Source organism: Rhinolophus hipposideros (assembly GCF_964194185.1).
Source record: "Rhinolophus hipposideros genome assembly, chromosome: 21".
Classification (NCBI taxonomy): domain Eukaryota; kingdom Metazoa; phylum Chordata; class Mammalia; order Chiroptera; family Rhinolophidae; genus Rhinolophus; species Rhinolophus hipposideros.
The window spans coordinates 21,581,220-21,605,108 of record NC_138067.1 but is presented as its reverse complement, the minus strand read 5'-3'; the positions used below and the strand labels follow the sequence as shown (position 1 = coordinate 21,605,108).

The 23,889-nt window shown below is 42.7% G+C and overlaps 1 protein-coding gene and 1 pseudogene across 2 annotated transcripts in view; one reads left to right on the top strand and one right to left on the bottom strand.

Moving 5' to 3' along the window:
* Positions 1 to 23,889, bottom strand: part of HYDIN (HYDIN axonemal central pair apparatus protein) — a 293,325-nt gene that overhangs the window by 26,108 nt on the left and 243,328 nt on the right. Inside the window, exons 60-75 of the mRNA XM_081030536.1 lie at positions 23,242 to 23,477; positions 21,115 to 21,266; positions 20,815 to 21,004; positions 18,802 to 18,904; positions 18,303 to 18,581; positions 16,614 to 16,756; positions 12,289 to 12,507; positions 10,725 to 10,885; positions 9,392 to 9,489; positions 8,128 to 8,335; positions 6,737 to 6,949; positions 6,142 to 6,280; positions 4,964 to 5,129; positions 2,352 to 2,499; positions 1,706 to 1,913; positions 991 to 1,212 (exon numbers count right to left, since the gene is read on the bottom strand). Coding sequence (XP_080886662.1) covers positions 991 to 1,212; positions 1,706 to 1,913; positions 2,352 to 2,499; positions 4,964 to 5,129; positions 6,142 to 6,280; positions 6,737 to 6,949; positions 8,128 to 8,335; positions 9,392 to 9,489; positions 10,725 to 10,885; positions 12,289 to 12,507; positions 16,614 to 16,756; positions 18,303 to 18,581; positions 18,802 to 18,904; positions 20,815 to 21,004; positions 21,115 to 21,266; positions 23,242 to 23,477 — 2,885 coding nt within the window. The remainder of the gene's footprint in view (positions 1 to 990; positions 1,213 to 1,705; positions 1,914 to 2,351; positions 2,500 to 4,963; positions 5,130 to 6,141; positions 6,281 to 6,736; positions 6,950 to 8,127; positions 8,336 to 9,391; positions 9,490 to 10,724; positions 10,886 to 12,288; positions 12,508 to 16,613; positions 16,757 to 18,302; positions 18,582 to 18,801; positions 18,905 to 20,814; positions 21,005 to 21,114; positions 21,267 to 23,241; positions 23,478 to 23,889) is intronic.
* LOC308489435 (small nuclear ribonucleoprotein G-like) lies at positions 184 to 413 on the top strand (annotated as a pseudogene). The gene has a single exon. The product of its transcript is annotated as a small nuclear ribonucleoprotein G-like (transcript).

Genomic DNA, 23,889 nt, shown 5'->3' with positions numbered 1-23,889 from the left:
TTGGTTTTCAAGGCTACTGCAGAGCTGGGAGAGGGGGTAGGGTAAGTTAAGATAACACAGAGCTTGCTGTTCTTACAGATATTCAGCCATTTTTCTTGAATAAATGCTCCTAGGAATGTTGCAAGCCTGTGGTTAGTTTCAAGAGTTCTGGGGAGGCTTCTTTGAGCTCGCTGAGTAGGCACCATGAGCAAAGCTCACCTTCCCAAGTTGAAAAAAAATTATGGACAAGAAGTTATCGTTGAAATTAAATGGTGGCAGACAGGTCCAAGGAAAATTATGGCGATTTGATTTCTTTACGAATCTTGTTAGATGAATGTGTGGAGATAGCAACTAGGGGGCAACAGAACAATATTGGAACGATGGTAATTTGAAGAAATAGTATCATCATGTTAGAAGCCTTGGAACGAGTATAAAGAATGGCTCTGTTCACCAGAGAAATTAACTGCTTCCATATGTCCCCTTGCCACAGTTGCTGTTTTACTACAGTATAAAAATTGAGTCATGTACATTGTCTTGTTGACCGTTTTTGTTAAATAAACTCTTGCAATTAAAAAACAGAAAAAGTTCTGAAAAAGTTGATTTTGACAGGTTTTGCCAGATATCTCATTGCTGCAAAGGAAGAGCTTTTCAGAGGTCCTTCTTTGGCATTCCTGCTGACATCACAATTTCTTGGTTTTTTTATTCAATAACTTATCTTGGAAAATGTACATATTCTCTCTCTCTCTCATCTATCTGTTATTTATTTTAAATTTAATGGCTGCATGATATTCCACTGCATGGATGGTCAACTGCTTTTCAACTGATAGTTACTCACCAGGCACCGCAACCATGGTTGAGGCTATTACGGTAGAAATAGTGAGACTATCTCCAACACAACCACTCTCCAGGAGTTTCTGGAAGGGTGGAGAAGACCAGGAACACACAGGAGAATTAATCTCTCAGGATAGAATGGGAGTACTTCCAGTGTTGGACCATGTTAAATGATCTCACCTTGATTCTGAGTTCCAGGCCCTTCAAGACACACTTTTTCAATGGTTGGAAAGACAGGGCAGCATGTGCACTCAGTCCCACGTCCACACTGCCATTAATGGGTGAAAATGCCAAGTATTGCAGCAGGGCTTTGGGGCCGGATAACTCTGCATGGAAGCTAAAGCTGAACTTTCCAGTGTTGATAAAGGTGAATTCACACTGGACACATTCATTCAACTCCACCTGAGAGAAGAGAACAGAGCAGTATATTGAGTGAATGCAAACTATGGTTCCCTTTTCTGGGATCAGGGTAAGTAACATGTTGGGGGAAAATATCTTTTTGGGAAATAGGAATGGCAGGTGATGTTAGTGAGTTGCATATCATTAGATTAATGGGGTCACATATTCCATCAAGAGCTATTGAGTATTGGGGCCCCTCACATCTGACGGATAAGATTGCAATTTCATTCTTATACCTCCCTTGGTAGCCAAACATTCTTCCTGTATGTTTAACACAAACATTCTTCCCCTTTCCTACCATCTCTCCACCCACGAAAAATAAAAGCTTTCACATCAGAGCTGTACACATTCTGAAGCTGGAGCTGCTCCTGGCATGTTTCTGTTCTCCTGGTCTTCCTGGTATTTGAAACAGAGAGATCCAGCTAATATTCACTAGTACTACTTTTCCCAGCCAGTGTGGAAACCAAGAAGGAGCAAGGCTCTCTCACAGTTTTACCTCATAGAAATTGACAATGGTGGTCTGGTTGGGAGTCAGGAGAGTGACTGAACCAGTCCTATCTTTGCATTTGATCACTGCATTCATAGTGTAGCCCTCGGCCTTGATATTTAAGGTCAAAGGGTGGGCTTTGTTTTTCACATTGCAGATCAAATTAAAGTTCAGATCTCCTTCTTGCTTTGGTGTTATGAAAATATCAATTGGTAACCTGGTGGGGGAAGAAGACAGCAGATTAGCTGACTAGGCCAACAGTTAAGACCGGCTAAATAATATGAGCTTGATGGATTAGCAGATACGCTATGAGGAAAAGGCATCAAAGCTCCAAATTATCATGAATTTTGAAGATTTGCAAGACACGGTAGGACACTGCCTTTATGGGTTCGCTAATACAGTAGATAGTAAGGAAAATAATATAAATATAAGAGAAAATATTAAAAACAGGACTCAAAATTCTCAATACTCCACAATTCATTAGGAAAATAAAAAACAGGAAGTAGGACAGAGATAGAACTGTTAATATCTAAATTTTAGAGATGGAAGACTAGAAATGTGGCTCTGTGAGGGAAAGTGATTCTCCTGGCTGGCAGGCCTGGGGCTCCTGCCATGTTGAGAGGGTGCAGTCCTGGGGGCTTTCCTTTGTCCTCACCTGGACTGTGGTGGGAGCCAGCCTTCCATGGGACATATGACCAGGCTGTCACTGAAACCTTCAGAATATCGGGAGTTGTCCTGGAAGGCAAAATGGAAGCCCTGCTCTTCCCTGTTGATGATCTGCACGTTCTCCCTGGCTTCTCTGCCTGAGGAGGAAACACCAGCCCTCAGTGGAAGCTCGTGCCTGTTCCTGAAGTACCTCAGCAGACACTGCTCCACAAGCAAGAGGAAGCCTTAGAAGAGATTCTCTAACTTCTTTTCTCTCTTCTTCCAAGCTTCTCTGCCTTTGACTACCCCTCTTCCTTTGCTCTACAAGAGACCTTCCTCTCCTGGAGGGATTCCACCTCTCACTTCCGGAACTTTACTCCATGAATTGCCTGCTCCTGGTAGGTGGCTCCTCTGCCTCAGTTGCTGCTCTCCTGGAATTCTGGCAACACCATTTTTCCTCCTTGTTCCTTCAGACCCAATGTCTTCCTCCTTTTGTTAAGGGGAACTTTACCATCCCTGGTAGGCCCCTTAACTCTGCCTGAATCTCTGCATTGAACTCTTTAAATTAGACCTCAGGTATGTCATGAGTGTCCTGACAGGGCCATGACTAATCCATCTCTTAACGCTATTTTGCTTTTTCTTACTTTCCTTACCTATTACAGAGCATTTATTTTCCCACATAAACTTTCAAATCTTTTAGCCAATTCTCCCCCATCCCCTCAATCCTTTTGGGATGAAGTTTACCAGATTAAGCAAATAATTTTTTAGTAGAAGTATGTCTCAAATATCACATGGGACATACTTATGCTGACACACTTACACTAAAAATTATTCACTGTTACCTGAAATTCAAATTTAAGTGTGCGTCTGTATTTTATCTGGCAACCCTAGCTGGGATTCGAATTGGAACTTTTGGGAGAATTGACAAATATTCAGATTTTGTTTGGGGGCATTTCAATAAGATTTTATAGTTTACTTCATATAGGTCCCGTGCTTTTCTTATGTTTATCCTTAGATATTATATAGGTTTTGTCAATAGTGAACACAATTTTTTGTTTGTTTCTAGGCACTTACCACTAAGAGTAACTGTTGGTTTTTTACATACTTGTCTTGCATCTAGCCACTTACTAAATTATCTAGTAGTTTGTTATGCTTTTCTCTAGAGCCTCTTGAACTTTTCAATGTATGAAGTAATCAGCAATAGCCAAATGAGATAGTTTTGTCTCTTCTTCCCCCAATGTTTATGCCAATTATTTAATTTTCTTGTTTTATAGTATTTGCTAAAGTCACTAAGACAGTGTTCGATAATAATTGCCTAATTCCTGATTTTAATTGATGTGGTTTTAGTGGTTCATTATAAGATAACATTTGCCTCTTGATTTTGGTTAATCTTCTTTATTCAAGTGTTTTCCTCTATTCCTCTTTTCCTATTAGAGTTTTTACTGAGAATGTCTGCTAAATTTTAGCAATGACTTCAACAGGTATTAATGATTACATGTTTGTTTTTCTTTAATCTGTTAATATAATGATTATACTTAAATATACCACCCTTGCATTCCTAGATTACATTCTGTTCGTCTTGCTGTTATTACTCTTATGATACATTTCTCATTTGTTCAAAACCTTACTAAACATCATAATCTCCCCGTCTACTTATATGTATCAGTATAAGATATTATGGAAATAATACAGATCAAACTGTTATAGGTTTTCTTTGATGGAAAGAGAAGGATGAGATAGAATGGGTGGGGAGAGATTATTACAGTTTTCCTTATACAATACCACATTGACTGGTTTATTATAAAGCATTACTTTTATAAATAAAAACTGAATTAATTACTAAAACTTTAGTAATTAACTCAGTTTTTCACACACACACACACACACACACACACACACACACACACACACACACAGGTGACAGATTCGTAGGGTTATAAGAAACCTGGCAGTATTTTCTTTTATTTCTTTCAGGTCTCTGCTCAAATGTCACCTTTCCACTGCCAACTGGCATTCTGTAACCCCTCTAACCTGCTTAACTCTTCTCTAGAACACTTTATCAATATCTGACATGCTATATATATTTTGCTTTTTTATTTTTTGGTAGTCTGCTTTCTATTCCTGGGATGTAAGCATCATGAAGGTAGGAACTTTGGCTTTATCCATTGCATTCCCAGCTCATGGAAGAGTGCCTAGGTAATACAAGGGGCCTGATAATATTTGTTGAACCAAATAAATACGTGAAAGGATGGTAGAGAAATCTGACATACAGCCCATAATCTGGGGGTACACGTGAGTAGGAGGGGACTGACATGAGGCTTTAGAAGTGAAGATAGTCAGTCTAGGCCCTGAAGGAATCTTCCAAGTAGAATCTGTAGTAAGGCTCCTAAATTTCCTTCAGTTATTAGTGTGTGGTTCAGAAGATACTTGATGGAAGTTAGACTGAGAGTAAATATTTTATGATTTTGTGAACAGTCAAAAAGGCCCTCTGACATGCTTCTAAATGGCACCAGGAAAAATCCCCCACCCAAGTCTGTTCCTGGAGCTCATTGCTGGTTGGTCCCACTCCCCTCCCCTGTATGTCACGCCAACTCTAAATATAAACCAACAGGCCAGCCTTACCGATGAGGAGACAACTGAAGTTGAGGTGTGACTTGTTCAGAATGATGAGGGGGTCAGAGGCTCTGCCTACCAGCAGGAAAGGGACTGTGATGTTGTGTTCGGGGATTAAGAAACTCCAGAATGCTTCTGTGATGTCCAGATGGAAAGGCGTGAACTGGAAGACAATCTAAGAAAACAGTTTGGAATAGTGTGGTAAGAGGCACTTCTGTTTACTTACCCTGTGGGCTCTTAGAGGCTTGTCAGCACTGGGATTAACGATGGAGGACATTACCAGGTCATCATTACCTTTCTACCCTCTCTGGAGGGCGTATAAGTTTGGTTGTTCCAGCAACATCAGTGTTTGTTTGCTCACGGGTCTTTCTAAGGGGTCGACCCCACCCACGGCTTCTGTTGGCTCAGCTATCATATTTCACACTATGGCTTTAGATGACATGTGGAAATGGAGAGATTCGGATAGAAATTCGGAATTTTAACTTTTCCCGAAAAGCTTGGGAGTTAGCAACCCTGGGTCCACTTGTCTGTGTGGTGGTCATTGGCCGGAGCACCATGGCCGGTCCGCTCTGGTATCCCGCAGTCCCTGCCATTGTCCCTTAGGCCTCTTCATTCCTTTGTATGACCTTCCCAAAAGCATCTGAATTTGTCATTTCTGTTTCATGGATTCGTTTCTGCCTCCAAGATCTAAGCAGGCCTTACAGGACATGGGCCTGTAGATCTGTTTTGGCCAGCAAGTTCATAGTTAAGTCTGACTCCCTAACCTGTATCACTGTGTAAACAGTAGGACACGGGACATGACTCCACTTTTCGGTTTTGCCCTTTGTCCGGACCAGGTAAAAACACATCTATGTCCTTTCACAGCCGTCAGTCCCTTGGACAAAAGCAACATTTTACTTCATGTTAAGACTCCTAGAGTCCCCAGGCATTGGTGCCAGTACTCCTTTCTTACTTTGATCATCTAAATTTTTAAAACTGCCAACCCTAGAGCCATGGCCAATCGCAAGAGCTCAGGTCTGTCTTGTGCACAAGGATGGCTTATAGTAGCCACTCAAGAAATACTTGTTGATGGATGTACCCTTAGGCTGTCCCCCCTAACTCTATCTCTATACCCCTAACCTGCTATGCAGAGATGGATAGAATGATTAATGCCCTGGGTCGAGTGGTCCTCATTCACACACACACACCTCAGCTTTCTTTTCAGGGTGGATGAAGCCTTTCTTTGTAAGGCATGTGAAGGCTGGAGGGTTCTGGAGACTTTCAGTTTCTTCAGAGATCCAGCAGAAGGAATAGAGGCTAGTGGTCGGGTTCAGGATTGTAAAAGTCCTGGCCAAGGGGGAAGAATTGATAGCAGAGAGTAAGAGGGTTGAGGATTAAGAGAAACTTTCTTAGGACCTGCCCTAGCACCATCCTCCTACATGGGAATCAGAACTGTTCCAGATACTTTGTTACTGTAGAAATGAAAACTGCATCTCACTTGGGGGTCCAAAGTATGGCTGGAGTACTGGACTTTGGGGTAATAATGATGCCAAGGACCCATCTGTCCCAGTGATCGTCTGTGGTCCAGATGGTGGTTAGGGGTTATATTTTTATGCCTTCTAAATCCCCCTTGCCCCCATGTCAAAACTAAGGAGACAGAATTCAGCTTCCTTACTGTAGCAGTTCTCTTAAGTCAAACCCCAGATATTGAGCCTGCTTCTAAGAAGCCATCTAGCTTTTTTCTCTGAATTCTTCCTCTGAATTCTTTAGAAGGGTCAACCAATATGAAGTCAAGCAACTCACCGGAGATTATTCCCTCCTATGCCCACGCTGGTGAACTCAATCACCCGGGTGTCCGGATCCAGAGCCCCACCACCAGGCCCTCGGAGATCTGGGTTGCGCCGATGACCACTGATGTAGTCCGAGTCTTTCAGGTCAAAATGGCAGAAGGGCAAGAAGCTCCGCCCTTTTACTGACAGGACTGGGCCTTGCTCTCCAGGTGGCAGGTTGGGAATCCTGAGATGATAAGGTTATTTTTACTTATTTTTTAGTTTTAATCAATTGTTGCTTTCTTAGTTGGTTGGAAATGAACATTACATCCACCAGAATGTGAGCTCCGCGAGAGTGGAGGCTGGGTCTGTCTTGGTCAACAACGTAACCTCAGGGCATTGAATAGGACGTGATACATAGTAGGTGTTCATTAATTAACTGTTGAGTAGATGGATGCATGAATGGGTGGAGTATGAGGAGCCTGAATTCTAGTTCCTTCTGTATACCTAAGTATGGCCTCAGGTTATTTCTTCCAGCTATGGTAAGAAAACCTCCCTGCTGTAAAATGAGCACGGAGGCTTACCGTCTGGGTCAGTCCTCTCACAGGTATCTAGTGGGATATGAAAAGTGATGCAGGAATCTTTAAAAAGCATCCTGAGCTCCTAGGAGAACGTGAACTGGATGTGAGCAGACTTCCAGCACCAGCTCCTAGCTTAGGTGGCCCAGGTGTGGGAAGGATCCCTGCCATGTGAGTGTGGGGTTTCCAGGAGGCTCTTATGGCTCAGCCACCGTAGGCCATGGTTCATGGAATTCCTCTGGAAGATGGGAATTCTCCGTGGAGCTCTCCTGTGAGTGGGTACCACATCAGGGACTTTCGTTGCCAGGGGTGATTGGATTGGCTTCTTTCTAAAGGGGTCCGGGCCCCATCTATTCCTTGCTTACTACGCACCAGGTCTACCATGTAATGTTTGTTGTGTTTACTGTGTGCCAGGCACTGTTCTAAGCTTCACTGAATTACCTTATTCTGTCTTCACAACAACTCTATAGGGTGGGTACTATCATTTGCATTTTACAGTAAAGGAGACCTTGTCTCAGTAAGGGTATGACAAAGCCTTCCCAAGTTCATGCTGGTCGCAGGACTGGAACCCACCTGGCTGTCAACCATTTTATTCCCAGTTGGACTTTTGTATGTGGCTGGGAAAGGAAAGGTGGGCCAGAGGAAGAGTCTGAACCGGACTGATGAGCAATACAAAAGACCAAATTCCCCTTGTTCTCCAAAGGCTGGCCCCTTTGAATCTTTCCAAAGGGAAATCTGGCCATTTGAGTCTGTGGAGGGGTCTAGGGTTGGAAAGAATGGTGGTAGTGGTGGGACAGAAGAGGGATAAGAGCTGCAGGGCTTTGTTGTGGGGAGCACATCTCCTTACTGGCAGAAAAGATTGCTCTCGAAGTCTCCAACCTCCAGTGGGGAGAATTTCACTTTGATCCTCTGCGTCTTCCCCACTTGCACAGTGCCTGAGGTGGGCTCCACAGAGAAGGCCAGTGCGGGAGCATCGGTCCAGTGGTCCACGGGGCTGTCCAGAGTGCTGCCTGTGGGCAGGGTGCCCTGGCTAAGCTGATCTTTATGAGAGAAACCTGTGGGCAGACAGAGAGCTGGTGATGTTCTTCTGCATTTGCAGTGGGAGGACAGGATGAGGCAGCCCACTCACAGGTCCTTAGAGACCTGCTGTGTGGGTCTGTCAGCCCCTCGTTTCTAGCCAACGTACTAAACTTCAGGCACTAGGGGTAAGAATTATAGTAGCTCTCACAGGTACTCATGAAAAATACTTCTATTACTTCCATCAAGTTTTCTTCTTCCTTTTTTTTTTCTTCAAGTTTTCAAATGTGTTTCCTTATGGCTTATGGGAGTGAGTCAAGTAGAAGTCTGTGGGTCTTTTGCTTCAAAAATAATGGGCTGTGAACATCATTTTTGGAGAATCACTTTTTTTTTTTTTTTGGATGTACCACCGTTTATTTATCCATTCATTCCCTCCTCCCTTTGTTTTTCTTTTTTTTCAATTTATCGGGGTGACAATTGTTAGTAAAATTCCATAGATTTCAGGTGTACAATTCTGTATTACATCATCTATAAATCCCATTGTGTGTTCACCACCCAGAGTCAGTTCTCCTTCCATCACCATATATTTGATCCCCCTTACCCTGTTTTTAAAGTAGGAGTTCACAATTGGGGGGGCCCATGGATAAAGGCCCATTCAGAAGGTCTGGGAATCTCCAAAAGTGAAGCAGGAGTAATGAATATTTGCCAACCAAGTGCTGGGCCCCTTTTTACGTGTTTCACGTGTGTCACATGCAAATTGGGCATGGTGTGTATTTTCCTGGGAGACACAGTTCATAGCTTTCATCATTTTCTCCAAGGGTCTGTACTCTCCTAGAAGGTTAAAATCTAAAAGAAAATATTCCTAGGGATGTGAGGGAGTGCCTGAGGGGGGCCAGGGTCAGGCTCCAGGAGGACAGATGTTAGCTTTTCAGTTTCTCAGGCCCATTTGGCTCTGTAGACGGCAGGAGGCCTGTGTTCTGCTTCTCCTTGGTTACCTGGGGGGGCTGCTGAAGCAGCGCTCACTTCTCCATGAACAAAGTTCTTCTAATTGAGGACAAGCTCAAACTCTGGGTTTTACCTGTCATGGCATTTACCTTGGTTATCCGGCCTTGAGAAGCTCACAGCCTTTGTCACCTCTTCTGAGATCCAGTTGAATTCCAGCTGCACATTGCCTGAATTAATCAGTTCAAACCTGCAAACAGATCAGGGAACGGGTTTGAGAAACAGGCTGCAGATGATTTTTGTCCTGTCTGCACATCATTTGTACTGTTACTTAACCTTTTTCTTTAAGTCAAGTCACTTTATTTCTTAAATGTTTTTGCAAAAGGCAAGTTTTGAGCAATTTTACCTGAAGATGTGCATTTGATGTACCAACTCCACTTCCTTGTAAAACACATAAAATATATACATTGCTATTAAAAGTAAAACTATCCAAAGATTTAGCACTTAAAATCATTTTGTACATCACTGGCACCCTAAGCTGTGCGCTCTCAGCATGTATCATTGGAATCCGAGAAATTCTCATGAAGGAGGAAACAAAAGTCTGTTTCACATCGCAGTACCTTCCTGGGGTGCAAATTCTATAGCCCCTCCCTTCCTGAATCACTTCCCAGCGGGAACAATGTCCCTGTCATCAGAAACCATCTGACCCCTTCCGGAGAGGCCTGCATTGGCTGAGACACAGACTTGTGCCAGATTCTGAATCAGCAGAGCCTTTTTCCACCTCAAGTGGAAGCAGACCCAATGCATCTTTGTATCCCCGCATCTGACTGTGGGTGAAGGATTAATATAACCCTTTGTCATTCCAAGGACAATTTTGACTTTGAACTAACTTCCTAGCTCTGTTTCCCGAGAAAATAAAGGAGAAATGTCAGCTGTCTTATTAAGCAACATTGTTTATAGTAAAAATGACCCCTGCTTGGTAAGTCACATCTGGTCTGGGAAGAATTATGATTCTCTGGAAGGAAGCTACAGCTTTGGGGTTTTCTGAAGCATGAGGTCTTGACACAAGAAGCCATACCTATGGAGTGATTATGAAACATTGGCTTCTGTTGGTCACAGAGCTTCTAAGCTAGGATGGATCCCATGCCCACTAGTGTGGATATTGTCTGAGCTGTCACCTGGGGGGCCAACTAGAAGTTCCTGGGTGGTGGTGTGGACTGCTGCAAGGACTATTCCCACTGAGGCTGACCGCCTGATGCCTCCCTCCTGATAGGCTGTGTTTCCTGGCCTGTATTTTAAGTGTAAACTTCAATTGCTTCGTGGGTCTGAATGTTCCATTGGACCTACGAAGACACTCCGGTGCGTTACACAGACGATGCCTGATATATGCTGTTGTAGACCTGAGTAAATGTTTGGTGAATGAGTGAGTACACGACGGAATGAATGAGCTTCTCCGGTGAGTGTGGGAGGCTTCTGATGACTTACTCAAACACTCGGGTCTGGTAAACGAGCGTTTCCTTAAAGCGCACATCTCTGGTCTGGCACTGGTATGAAGCGAAACCCACGTTGGCACTGATCTGGAGCATTAGTTCTCGGTAGCGTTCTTCCAGCACCGAGTGAGCAGGCTCAGGATCCGTCTCTATCACCTGTGACAAAAGCAGCCCTGTGGTCAGTGAGGCAGCGCCAGCTTCTCACAGGGGCAATGGGGGCGGGGGGATAACGCAGTATTTTATTCTACTCATGCAAATGAACATCAACTCAGAAACTCAAGTTCCAGAATAAATGACTAAGGCAAATCCAAAATCACTCATAAACGAAAGGAAACAAGACAGTACTGAGGGCATTAGGACTGCACAGACACAAATTTTGGGGTCAGATGGACTCCAAAGAAGGTAGAAGAAAGGAAATCATAAAGATAGAGACAGATATTAATGAAATAGAAAATAAATCTGAAACAGAAAGGACCGACAAAGCCAAAAGTTGTTTATTTGAAAAGATTTAAAAAACCTTCGGTGAGCTTGATCAAGAAGAAAAAGAAAAAATACAAATAACCAATATCAGAAATAAAATGGGGGCATTACCATCAGTCCTCCAGATTTAAACATATGATAACAAAATATTATGAATAATTTTATGAAAATACATATGAAAACTTAGTTGAAGGGCAAACTCCTAGAAAAATAATTTAATAAAATAGATTCAAGAACAAAAAAACAAACCAAACCAAAACAAAGACCTGAAAAGTCCTAATACTATTAAACAAATCAAATGGTAGTAAAAAAAAACCCCTTTAGATCAAAATAAACAGAGCAATATACCTTGTTAATGGAAAGGATGAATTAATTATAAAATTGTCAGTTCTTCCTGAACTGACTTATAGATGTAATCCAAGTCCAATCAAGTTTCCATCAGAGTTTTTATAATAAATAGAGTTGACCCTTGAACAATGCAGCGCTTAGAGGCACCAACACCCCACACAGTCAAAAAAAAATCTGTGTGTAATTTTGGACTCCCCTAAACTTAACTACTAATAGCCTACTGTTGACTGGAAGCCTTACTGATAATAGTTGATTAACATATGTTTTACAGCTATATGCATTCTATACTGCATTCTTACAATAAAGCAAGCTAGAAAAAAGAAAATGTGATTAAGTAAATCAGAAGGAAAAGGAAAGACCAAAGATGAGAATTCTGTCATGAACCAAAGATTATAACGAATCTAACACTGAACACCTAGGGGAGAAAGAAAACAACTAGAAGACTAGCCATGACATTTCTGAAGGAAGAAAATGTGGGAGGACTTACTCAACTAGATAGCCAGACTTAATCTAAAGCTCCATCAATGAAGCGTAGCTCGTGTGACATTTGTAGTGTGGATGGCATGCCTGGAAGTTCAGGTTGTCACTTTTGAAATCAAGGTCAAGTGGAATGGGAACTTTTATTTTTCCCATCAAAAGAGGAAAGGATGACACACTGACACTGAACTTGAGAGCAGCAGGTATCCAGGAATAGCATCCGGGTCAGATTTGTGCTGGAAGTCCCTACTCACTTTTCGTTTTATAGTCACAGTCCCAGGCGTGTTTTTGGGCACGTCCACCCACTTGACTGTGCGCATGCGGTCATCCCAGTCGGGAACCTGGTCTGCAGGGAGTTGAAACGTGATCTTGGAGAGCTTGCACTTGACCCCCATCTTCTTCAGGTTGATGGGGACGTCTGACTTCATGGTCACCACTGTGTCCTTGGCACACCCAGGGTGAAGGTGGCCAACCTGGGGAAGAGTTTGGGATTAGTATTTCTGTGAATTCCATCGTGAGGACTCTTGCTACCTGATGGTGACATTCTAGAGAAGGGGTAGAGCCAAAAAACTTGGCAAAAAGTGCATCATTCAAGCCAGTATATCTAGATTATCTTAAATATATACAAAAGCTTCTTATATAGAAATACAATCATAAAAACTAGTGTCGCTAATACGTGTCACACTGTTACTATTCTAAACCTGTACAGCATTCTATCAATCCCTGTGAGGGCCCTATGAGACGTACAGCTATTACTCCTATTTTATAGACAAGGAGACTTGTAACTCACTCAAAGTCATACCGTTAGTATTGGAAGATCTGGGTTGTGACCCAGGCGATGGCTTTAGATACCACTCTCAACTACCCGTGCATCTTAATCAATATGATCTATACAAATTGGGGACAGATATACACAGCACATTAGCAGTTCTCAGAGTGTAACCTGGTGACCCTTAGGATCCGCAAGATCTTTTCAGGAATCCACGGTGTCAACTATTTTCATCATAATACTAAGATGTTATTTGACTTTTTCAATCTTTTTCTCATGAATATACAATGGAGTTTTCTTGAGGTTATGTGACATGTGATACAGCATTAGCCTGAGCACAGAAGCAAATATGAGAATCAGCTGTCTTCTTTCAGGGCAGATATTAAAGAGATTTATAAAAATGTAAAATAATGCCACTATTCTCACAGTTTTTTTTGAAAATATAGCCATTTTCATAAAAACATTATTTATATTACTATGTAATGGGTTTATTGTATTTTAAAATGAATAAATGTATGTTTTTTATTCATCCCATTTTTTTTCCAATTACAATTGACATTCAATACGATTTTACATTAGTTTCAGGTGCACAGAATAGTGGTAATTAACACTTGTATAATTTCTGAAGTGATTCCCCCAATTAGTCTGATACCCACCTGGCATTATACATAGTTATTACAATATTATTGACTATATTCCCTGTGCTTTACTTTACATCCGTGACTGTTTTGTAACTACCAGTTTGTATTTCTTATACAAACTTTCACCTTTTTCAATCAGCCTCCCCAACCACCCTCCCATTTGGCAACCACCAGTTTGTTTTCTGCATCTGTGTGTCTGTCTGTTTCTGTTTTGTTTGTTCATTTATTTTGTTCTTTAGATTCCACATATAAGTGAGATCATATGGTATTTGTCTTTCTCTGTCTGACTTATCTCACTTACCATAATACTCCCTAGGTCCATCCATGTTGTTGCAAATGGTAAGATCTCATTCTTTTTTATGGTCGAGTAATTAATATTTCGTATACATATATGTATATCTATATCTATCTATCTATCTATCTATCTATCTATCTATCTATCTATCTATCTATCTATCTATGTCACATCTTCTTTTACCAGTCATCTATTAATGGGGACTTAGGTTGCTTTCATATCTTGTAAATAATGGTGCATATATCTTTTCAAATTCGTGTTTTGGATTTCTTCAGATAAATACACAGAAGTGGAATTGCTGGGTCATACGGTAGTTCAATTTTTAATTTTTTGAGGAAACTCCGTGCTGTTTTCCATAGTGGCTGCACCAATCTGCAATCCCACTAACAGGACATGAGGGTTCCCTTTTTTCCACATCCTCACCAACACTTGTTGTTTATTGATTTACTGATGATGGCCATTCTGACAGGTGTGAGGTGATATCTCATTGTGGTTTTTATTTGCATTTCTCTGATGATTAGTGACATTGAGCATCTTCTCACATGTCTATTGGCCATCGGTATGTCTTCTTTGGAGAAATGTCTGTTCAGGTCCTCTGCCCATTTTTTAATTGGGTTTTTATTTTTAGTTTTTTGATGTTGAGCTGTGTGAGTTCTTTATGAATTTTGGATATTAACCCCTTATCAGAGGTAACATTGGCGAATATCTTATCCTAGTCAGTAGGTTGTCTTTCTGTTTTGCTGATGGTTTCCTTCGCTGTGCAAAAAAGTTTTAGTTTGATGTAGTCCCATTTGCTTATTTTTTTCTTTTGTTTCTCTCGCCCAAGGAGATATATCAGAAAATATATTACCAAGAGCAATGTCAGAGTTTACTGCCTATGTTTTCTTCTGGAAGTATTTGTGGTTTTGGGTCTTACATTTAAGTCTTTACTCCATTTTGAGTTTATTCGTGTATATTCTTTTTGTTTGTTTGTTTGTTTAATTTTATTGGGGAATAATTGGAGAACAGTGTTTTTCTCCAGGGCCCATCAGCTCCAAGTCATTGTCCTTCAATCTGGTTGTGTAGTGAGCAGCTTAGCTCCAAGTCCAGTCACTGTTTTCAATCTTAGTTGCAGGAGTGCAGCCCCCCATCCCATGTGGGAATTGAACCGGCAACCTTGCTGTTGAGAGCTTGCGCTCCAACCAACTGAGCCATGTGGCCACCCCTCTGGCAGCTCAGCAGCAGCTCATTGTCTTCAATCTAGTTGTGGAGGGCGCAGCTCAGTGGCCCATGTGGGATCAAACCAGCAATCCTGTTGTTTAGAGCTCAAGCTTTAACCAACTGAGCCATCCGGCCGCCCGCTTCTTGTATATTCTTGTAAGAGGGTCGTCCAGTTTCATTTTTTTGCATGTATCTATCCAGTTTTCCCAACATTATTTATTGAATAGACTGTCTTTACACCATTGCATTTTTTTGCCTCCTTTGTCATAGATTAATTGACCATATAGGCATGGGTTTATTTCTGGGCTATCTCTGTTCCATTGATCTATGTGTCTGTTTTTATACCAGTACCATGCTGTTTTGATTAGTATCGCCTCATAGTATAAATGCATGTTTTTAAACATTCTCAGTTTTAATTTCTAACATGGTTAATATTGATAGACATAACCCACATAAACAAAAGCTTTTTGGGGGGCCTTCTATCATGTTTAAGAGTATAAAGGAGCTCTGATCAAAAAGGCTGAAATTCACTGAAGTATATCAGATATGTGGGAAATCCAATTTGGTCCATAGAATAAAATCATTTATCATGCATCAACACAAACATACAAAACCCCACATATATACCATACTATATATGTGTACACACACATACACACAAACACACACACACACACAATAGTTATTTTGTGTTTCGGATAGGTAAAAAATTCTCCCTCCTCTGGAAAGTGAAGAAAGAAGAAAGCTTAGTACTTCTGAAGGCCACAAATATGTGTGCATTTGTGTATGTGTGTGTGTTTGTGTATATGATTATGTATGTGTGTGTGGTATGTGGGTGTATTTAAATGGACTATAAGAAGCTATCTCTGCCTATTTTGACTAATGCTTTCCATCCCTCCAGAAAGCAAAACTTCTTCCTGATAGCACTCAAGGATTTAAAGGTAAGGTCCCCAACCCACCTTGCTCTACCCCCCCAGAGTTCTGTGTTTGAATGGAGTTGGTGGGCTAAAACAGAGCAGGAGGCATGTATGGGTTACCCAGTGTTCTGGGTACTCAGAAAAGAACTATCTATGAAAAGCAATGACTGGCTAGAGACTAGGATATACTATCATGTTGTAGGCCTTGGTCAATGTCAAGCTTTGGTCAGAAATTCATAAAATGTGTGCTGTGAGATGCTAACAGAAGGGGTTAGAAAATTCCAGGTAAAACACAGTTAACTAGGTTTTATTAAGCTGTAGGGCACTGGGGATCTTTAAGAGAAAGACGCAACTTGCACCATTTTCTAAATCTCAGTTGTCCACAGAACACACCACCCCCATTTTAGCTTTCAGAGAACCACTTTTGCAGGACTAATGTTTAAAGAACACACACCTAGGGGGACATAGGTCTGCACCGTGGGGTAGGAAGACTGGGACCTATTTTCATCCCTACTGGCTCCCATGGAATTTCACAGCGTCAGTCTAGCAACAGTTTTGGCAGACCTCATTCTCTGCTCTTAGACCAGAGAGGACACGAACAGTGTCCTCTGCTACCAAGTCTGAGTGAGGGATGGTTCCAGCTTGAGATTCATCCATCCCATGCCTTCCCTTGTATCCTTGGAAATGGACTGACAAACAAATTGCAGTTGGCTTAGGCCTAAGAGAGCCCAGAAAACAGCAAATGGCTTTCACTTACCTGTGGGGAAAAGGTAACTGTAGCTAAAAGGGGCCATTGAAACCGTAGCACATTCACTTGGCTGCGGTTAGTGATTGTGAAGCTCACGTTATAGCTGTTTCCAATGTGGCAGTCCCCAAACTGGATGTGGTCCACCAGAGCAGCTAAAGGACAGAAGCAGAAGGTCAGTGAGTCCTCCCTGGCCTCCTCCTAGGGCTCGCGCCCGTAAGGAGGCAGCACCTGAAAGACATGTGCCTCACTGGCATGAACTTCTCCCTCCTTGGATGGTTATATTAGAAAAAAACCTGCAGTCCTGAGCAGTAAGCTTTCCTTCCTTGGGGAGTCTCCTCATCCATCCATCCATCCATCCATCCATCCATCCATCCATCCATCCATCCATCCATCCACTCATTAGTCCGTCCATCCACCTTGGTCTTCACTTCCAAGAGAAAACATAGATCCCCAACTCCATTTGTTTACGGAAACAATACTAGTAAGAGTTAGGGTTGCCAGATAAAATACAGGAGTCCCTGTTAAATTTGAATTACTGATAAACAATGAGTAATTTTTAGCATAAGTATATCCCATGCAATATTTTGGGACACACTTAAACTAAAAAATAATTCATTATTTATCTGAAGTTCAGATTTAATGGGGAGTCCTATATTCCGATTTTCTAAATCTGGCAATTCTATTTTAAGTATGAAATTTTGTTTCTAAACTAGGGTTCACTGCTGGCTCCTGCTTGACCTCTGACAAGAGAGATGTCACTCTGTAGCTGCGAATAGGGGTGAAAACGCCAGACATATGGGGAGCGTTGATTTTAACCCATATTATACAGACTGCCCAATACTACATTCCAGGACTGCAAGCTCCTAGAAAAACTGTGAGGCAGTGTTTGTAACTCACTTTACAGTAATTAGCCACATAATCAGAGTGCTTAGCAAATGCTTTTTGATAATAATGATGAAGTAAATTTTCTCCCACCCCAAAGTATAGTCACCAAATGAAGCCATAACACTTGATGTACTGCAGGGCGGCACATCTTAAGCTCTAATATACACACAAATCACTCAGGGATCTTGTTTAAATGCAGATTCTGATTCAGTTGGTGTGAGGTGCCCCGGTGGGGTCTGAAATTCCCATTCCTAAGAAGCTGCCAGCTCATGCTCGCGCTGCAGGTTCTCAGACAGTGCCCTGAGTAGTGAGCCTGTGTAGGCACAAGCGTACATCTTCACTAATTAAACAAGCCCACCAACTTTCTTAGAATGTCTAGGATACAGGGTTCAGACGAAACACACAATGCCAACATAAGCCAGCTAAAAGAAAAAGAAAGGGAAAACTATAGAGAGACAGGTATTCACTTCTTAGGTAATCTGGAATCTGGATTTTGAATTTTGCTTATTAGCTAAACTGGAATTTGAGCTCAAACTATAAGCGGACTAAGGGCAGGGACTCTTCTTATTCTTTGGAACGCCAGGGCTCAGTGTAGTGCCTGGCACATGCCCACTGAGGCTCCATAAATGTGCCTCGAGGGAGCACAGGAATGAATACAGTGACTGAGCTAGGCATGATGAAGTGTACTGTGATGAAGAGGCAATTCCGTCCTCCATCCCCGGGAAGCCAGTAGATTTTTTGTTTAAATTTCACTCTCATTTAAAATGACCCAAGAGCCCACAGCTGTCAACACCTCACTGCTGCTTCTCCCACCTGCCACCAAGTCTTCCATAGTGTTTTCCTCGATGGCCTCGGAGATGTCTGAGGCCTCCTGGCTGCGGGAAACCATCAGCCCGTGGATGTTGTCCAAAGTGACGTCGTCCTCATAGCCCTCTCCCACCAGGTGGATGACCGTGTCCTCGTACTGGTTGTTGATCACTGACAAGTGGATAATGCCTGTCATTCTCCCAACCTTTTGGGAGTGGAAAACAACATCAAATTCTGCTGCGTCTCCAGGGGGAACAACCAGAGAGGCTGTGTGAGCTTTCTTTGCTGCAAAGAGAGGAGGGAAGAATGATTTAGAACCACGTAAAAGGAAGATGCATCCATGCAGACCCCGACTCAAGGGAAAGCAGCCTGAGGGTAGGAATGAGCATTGCCTAGAGTGGCCATTGGTGACACTGGCATCCTAATCTGGCTGGGTCCTGATTAGTCCTCTAGCAAAACAGCACCGGGACCCACTGTCCTCTAGAAGCTACTCTCCCCTACTTACCTTTTGCATGGGGTTTGTTTTCCTCTTTGATGTAGATATAGGAGGTAGTGGGCCTCCCTTTCAGGGAGAAGACTCCGAGTTGGTCCTGCAGGTCAACATGCAGCTGGCAGAAGGAAAGAAGGATTGAGTGTTACACTGACAGGCTGCTCATGATTTTTGAGTTTGGAGTGACATACTGTGTTGTTTGGGAAGTACCCCAAAAAAGCCATTGCACCTAGTGCCCAATTGCTTGTTTCTTAGTATAAGGGAGATATAATAAATATTAGACCTTGAGAGAAAAAAAGAAAATTTAGTCCAGCTCTTGTTATCCGAGTGAGAAACTAGAGGCCTAAGAGTGTAGGTACTTTCCAGATCACCCAGCTAAGTTGTGTCAAAATGGGGTTGTCGAGACCTCTGCTATTGACAAAGGCAGTTAAAACTATACTCTAGACCAGGGATGTCAAAACTGCGGCCCACAGGCCAACTGCGGTCCACAATCCATTGTTAATTGGCCCGCAGCAAATTCCAAAAATATATTTAGCTTACTTAAATAAACCAGGTGAGGCAATAGAAATAGCAGATTAGATACCGCTAAAGGGAGAGTTAATGCACTGAAAACAGGTCAAAATAAATTATGCAGAATGAAGCCCAGAGAAAAATGGATGGAAAATACAATGAGGCTGTAAAACATAATAAAGAATATAGTGAGATGGTCTTCCACATGTTTAACTGGCTTCCCAGGAGGAGAGATGCAGTAGTCAAAGACACATCTAGGAATTTTTCAAAACTGCTTTAAGACATCAATTGCAGAATCAAGAAGCCTGGTGAATTTCAAGAAGGATAAATGCAAGAAATCCATACTTAGACACATCATAATGAAAGTGCAGAAAACAAATACAGTGTGAAAATGTTAAACACAGCCTGAGGGAAAAGATTACCTTAAAAGATATTTTAGACTTAAAGCTGACATCTCAGCAGTAACAATGGAAACCAGCATACTCTGGAATTATATCTCCCATTTGCTGAAGGAAAACAACTGCCAACCCAGAGTTCTATAGCCAGTAAAAATTACATTAAAAATGAAGGAGAAATGGAGACTTTCAAACAAAAACAGAAATTTCACCACCAAAAAACTACTTACAAGTACTCTTCAATATGTAGGAAAAGGATCGCAGGAATAAAAAGCAATAAAAATGATAACTATGAGGGTAGATCTAAATGAACCTTAGCTGTATATAACAACAACAACAATAACAGTAATAATTTCTTGTAGGGTTTAAAATATATATAGACTCCAAAGTGCTCCACAAGTTGTCCCCTTTCTCTACCTTCAATTTTTATCGCCCACTGCTCTTCTACCTGTACACTATGCTCTTACAAAGTTGGTTGCTTACTGGTTCCTGTTTGTACCTTACATCTTTTTGCTTCTGTGCCTTTGTCTTTGGAGTTTTCTTTTTCTACCTGGGAGGTACTCAACTGCCATGCCCACTAAGTGAAACCCAGCTATCCTCAATGCCCAGCTCAAATGTCATTTCATAGCAAAATTTTTCGTGATCCCCTAGATGGGAGTAGAATATTTTTAAAAGTCCTACAGTCCTTTGCATAACTCTTATACAATTTAGCATTTTTGTAAAATAAAAACATAATTTAATTGCTGAACCAGAAGTCCCTACAGATGTTACGTCTCTTACCCCAATGTGTTTTCCCCCCTCATTACAAATGCAATGTTAATTACAGGAAAAAAGTAAAAAAATAAAGAAGACACTAACACTACCCATAATCCTACTCACTAAGCTTAGTGTATATCACTGTACACTGCCTCACACAGTAATTATTAGTGTACTATGTAATCTGCTATCTTACACTCCTGGAAGGCAGAGGCCAGACCTGATTTCCCTCTGTATGTCCCATGTCTTATACCGGTTAAGAAGAAGTCCTTACATATTAGGGATGGCAGAGACCCCAGTGTCCGAAGTCTTAACTTCTGAAGGATTTTTTTCCCTTGCCACCCCACGCTTCACCCTCCAGCAGTACCTGGGTGGGGATCGCACCATTGTTCTTGAGGATGAGAGGTAGTTTCTCTGAATGACCAAGAAGAAGCCTCTTAAAGAGGAGCAAGGGGTTTCCGTATTGGTTTTGGAGAACTGGCCGCACAACGGTCACTCGAGGGAGGTTCCCTTCTCCCACGATATCAAACGTGAGGCTTCGGTTCTTGGTCAGGTTGCTGTAGGCAATAGGGAGATTGAGGCCTGTCAGCCTGGCATGGCAGGGGTGACATTCTGGAGAGTGCGGCCTGTAGCCCTGCTGCAGGGGAGGCTGTTGGGGAGCTGGTACCTGGGCAAGCCATCCAAGGTGGCCTCAAAGATACACTGGTAGGTCTGCATGGTCTGTGGGGTGAAGGCCACCGTGGCAAAGGCATGTGAATGACTGGCAACACACATCTTGTTGGGTTCCACTTCAAAGATGTCGATGATGCGAGCAGTAACCTGGGGGGGGGGGCAGGATCGGCGTGCATGTTAGCTACTTGTGTTTACACGGGAGTGCTGCTTATCTCTATAGCCCCTGCTGAGAACTCGCTCTCCTCTGAACTCTGCAATAGACACGTTCCATTGCCTGCACAGTCATGCCCTGGAAGGAGCAGCCTAGATACTCTGAGACTCTCAGCAGTAATGGCTACACTTGCGATCTTTGACTCAAACAGATGAACGAATCTAGGTCTTAGATAGTCAGATACGCATCTCTGTCTCTCGGAACTAAATTAAGACGCCCAGAGATCATTGGTGGCTGCTGATCTGAAGCCGATCTGGAAGCCAGACGGAGACAGCATAAGTGAAAGATCCATGGTCCTTGAAAGATGGACAGAGCCTCCACTGGTCTTCTGAAGGCTGGATTTAGGTGGCAGTTCCGGTCGCACAGAGCTCTGGCTGCATGCTGCATCCTGATCTTGTCTGAGCTCTCTGATGCATTGGAACAAACCTTGCTTCATTTGGATTCTCCTGAGTGGGTTTCTGCTCCTTGCAACTCTAAGAGCTTTAGCTAGAACAATCTCCCTCCCATAGCCCTTGATCTCTTCCCATCTTGTGACAGTGTTTTGGGAAGACTACAGTGACCCCTGGCATGGCCTCAAAAGTCAAAAGCATTTTTCATTCTCATGGGAGGCAGGTAGGATTCAAGACTGACTATTTCCTCTTCTTCTCAAGCTGGGGGCACTAAACTTTCTTTGTTCTTTCCAATGGATAGTCTGCCAATTAGGGAGAAAAGTAGGGAAGAGGAAAACATATAATGTCGGCAAACCTCCTGTTAAAAACCTATCTTTGTTTAGAAATCAGGCTTGCTCACTTTTTTATGTTTTTGGTACAGAATAGAAAGAAAGCTATCCCTTCATGTACCAAATAAAGTTAGAGAGTAATGATTGGATGTCACCAGGGCCTGAGGGAAGTCATAAAAGAAATCAGACTCTCAATCCCTGTCCCTCTGCAGCGGTTTGGGAATGCACACTCTATTCTCGGCTCTAGGCTAGGCCAGCCCTCTCTGTGATTCCCCCACCACCACCAGCGATGTGAACAATGACAGTTCTGGGGCATGAGTACCACCTGGGCCAAGATTCCACTTTTGGGCAGAGAACTGAAGCAGCTGAGATGATACTAGGTGGTATTTGCAGCACACCTGATTGGAAATTAAAGGTGGGTGAAACATATTACATATTAACTAAGACCCCTCTCTCAGCATCCTGAATTTTCTCTTCCACTATGAGGATAAAGGATCTCAGTATGATCTGACTCAGAGGGGAAGGAAGTTTTGAGTCTGGCAGACCCTGAGATGGGTACATATTATTTGCCTTGTATGGGAATGAAACTTGGCTTTAAACCTACCCTTATATCCTTAGGCTCTGGGACCCAGGGAAAGAATTTAGCCTTTCTGAACCTCAATTTTCCTAATTATAAAATGGGGATAATAATACAAAGTCTGATAATACAAACTTATGAGGATGAAATGAGGTAATAAATGTCAATAAATCATTTAGCACAGTGTCTAGCATACTGCAGGGGCTTAATAAATGCTCACCATTTCACCTTACCCTTACAATCTGACATCCCCCGAATCTCCTTTACCAGATGAATATGCAATCTGAGGCAGCCTGCCTGAGCTGGCGCTCATCTTGGCTCTCCCCATAACGCTGTGTCTATCGTAGGAACATAGTGAGTGTGTAATGGATGACTGAGTTGTTCATTCCTGCGTACCAGTTCATCACAGAAGTACCCGGAGGAGACACCCATTGGGACAAATGTATGGCTGTTGGCCAAGGGGAAACTGCCCAGTTCACTCTCATAACCTCCAGCAGGGCCTGAGGGCCAGAGAATCCCTGCTCATGTATCGAGGCTCCAGAGCAGGGGTTTCCAAGAGCTGTTTCCCCTGATTTCTGCCAACTTTGGTGGGCTGGGGCCGAGGGAGGCTGCTTACCTTGTTGGAGATGGGCTTAAGTACAAGGTTCACATCACACGCGATCTTTCCCACATTGCTGATCTTGAACCGAGCCTTGGCCTGATGGCCCACCAGGACGTTCCTGAAGGTAAACTTGTTCTCGTCTTCCACAAACAGCCCCCCACTCTCTATGGTCTGCAGGATGCTGTGCATGTTGGTGCTGCGACAGACCTGGTGCTCCTCAAATATCAAGGCATTGTTGTCCGTCACGAAGGCTGGGGAGTGGAGGGAAGACTGTGGGATGTGGCCTGAGAGCCCAATTCCTGCCTCCTGTAATTATTCATTTGGAGGTTTGGGTTCCGACAAAGGACAGTCATAGAGGAGGGGCAGGGTGTGAGTGATGGGACAATCTACCTTCTTTTGTACTGCTCTTGTTGGTTGCCAGGCTCCAACCACCCTTCCTCCCAATGGTAAAGAGGGGCAAGATCCAGGAGCTGGGGTGCACTTAGGAAAGAAGGAGGCGTTGGCTCACTTTGGTGTGAGGCTGCAGGGTGCCTGTAGCCAAAGCAAATGTTCTCTCTGCTTCATCTGAGATCTTGCTGGGTTAAAGACGTAGCATGCTAGTCATTGACCACCATTCTCTGTGTTATGTTGTCCACAAGGCGTGACCTCGTCACGAGCAGGATT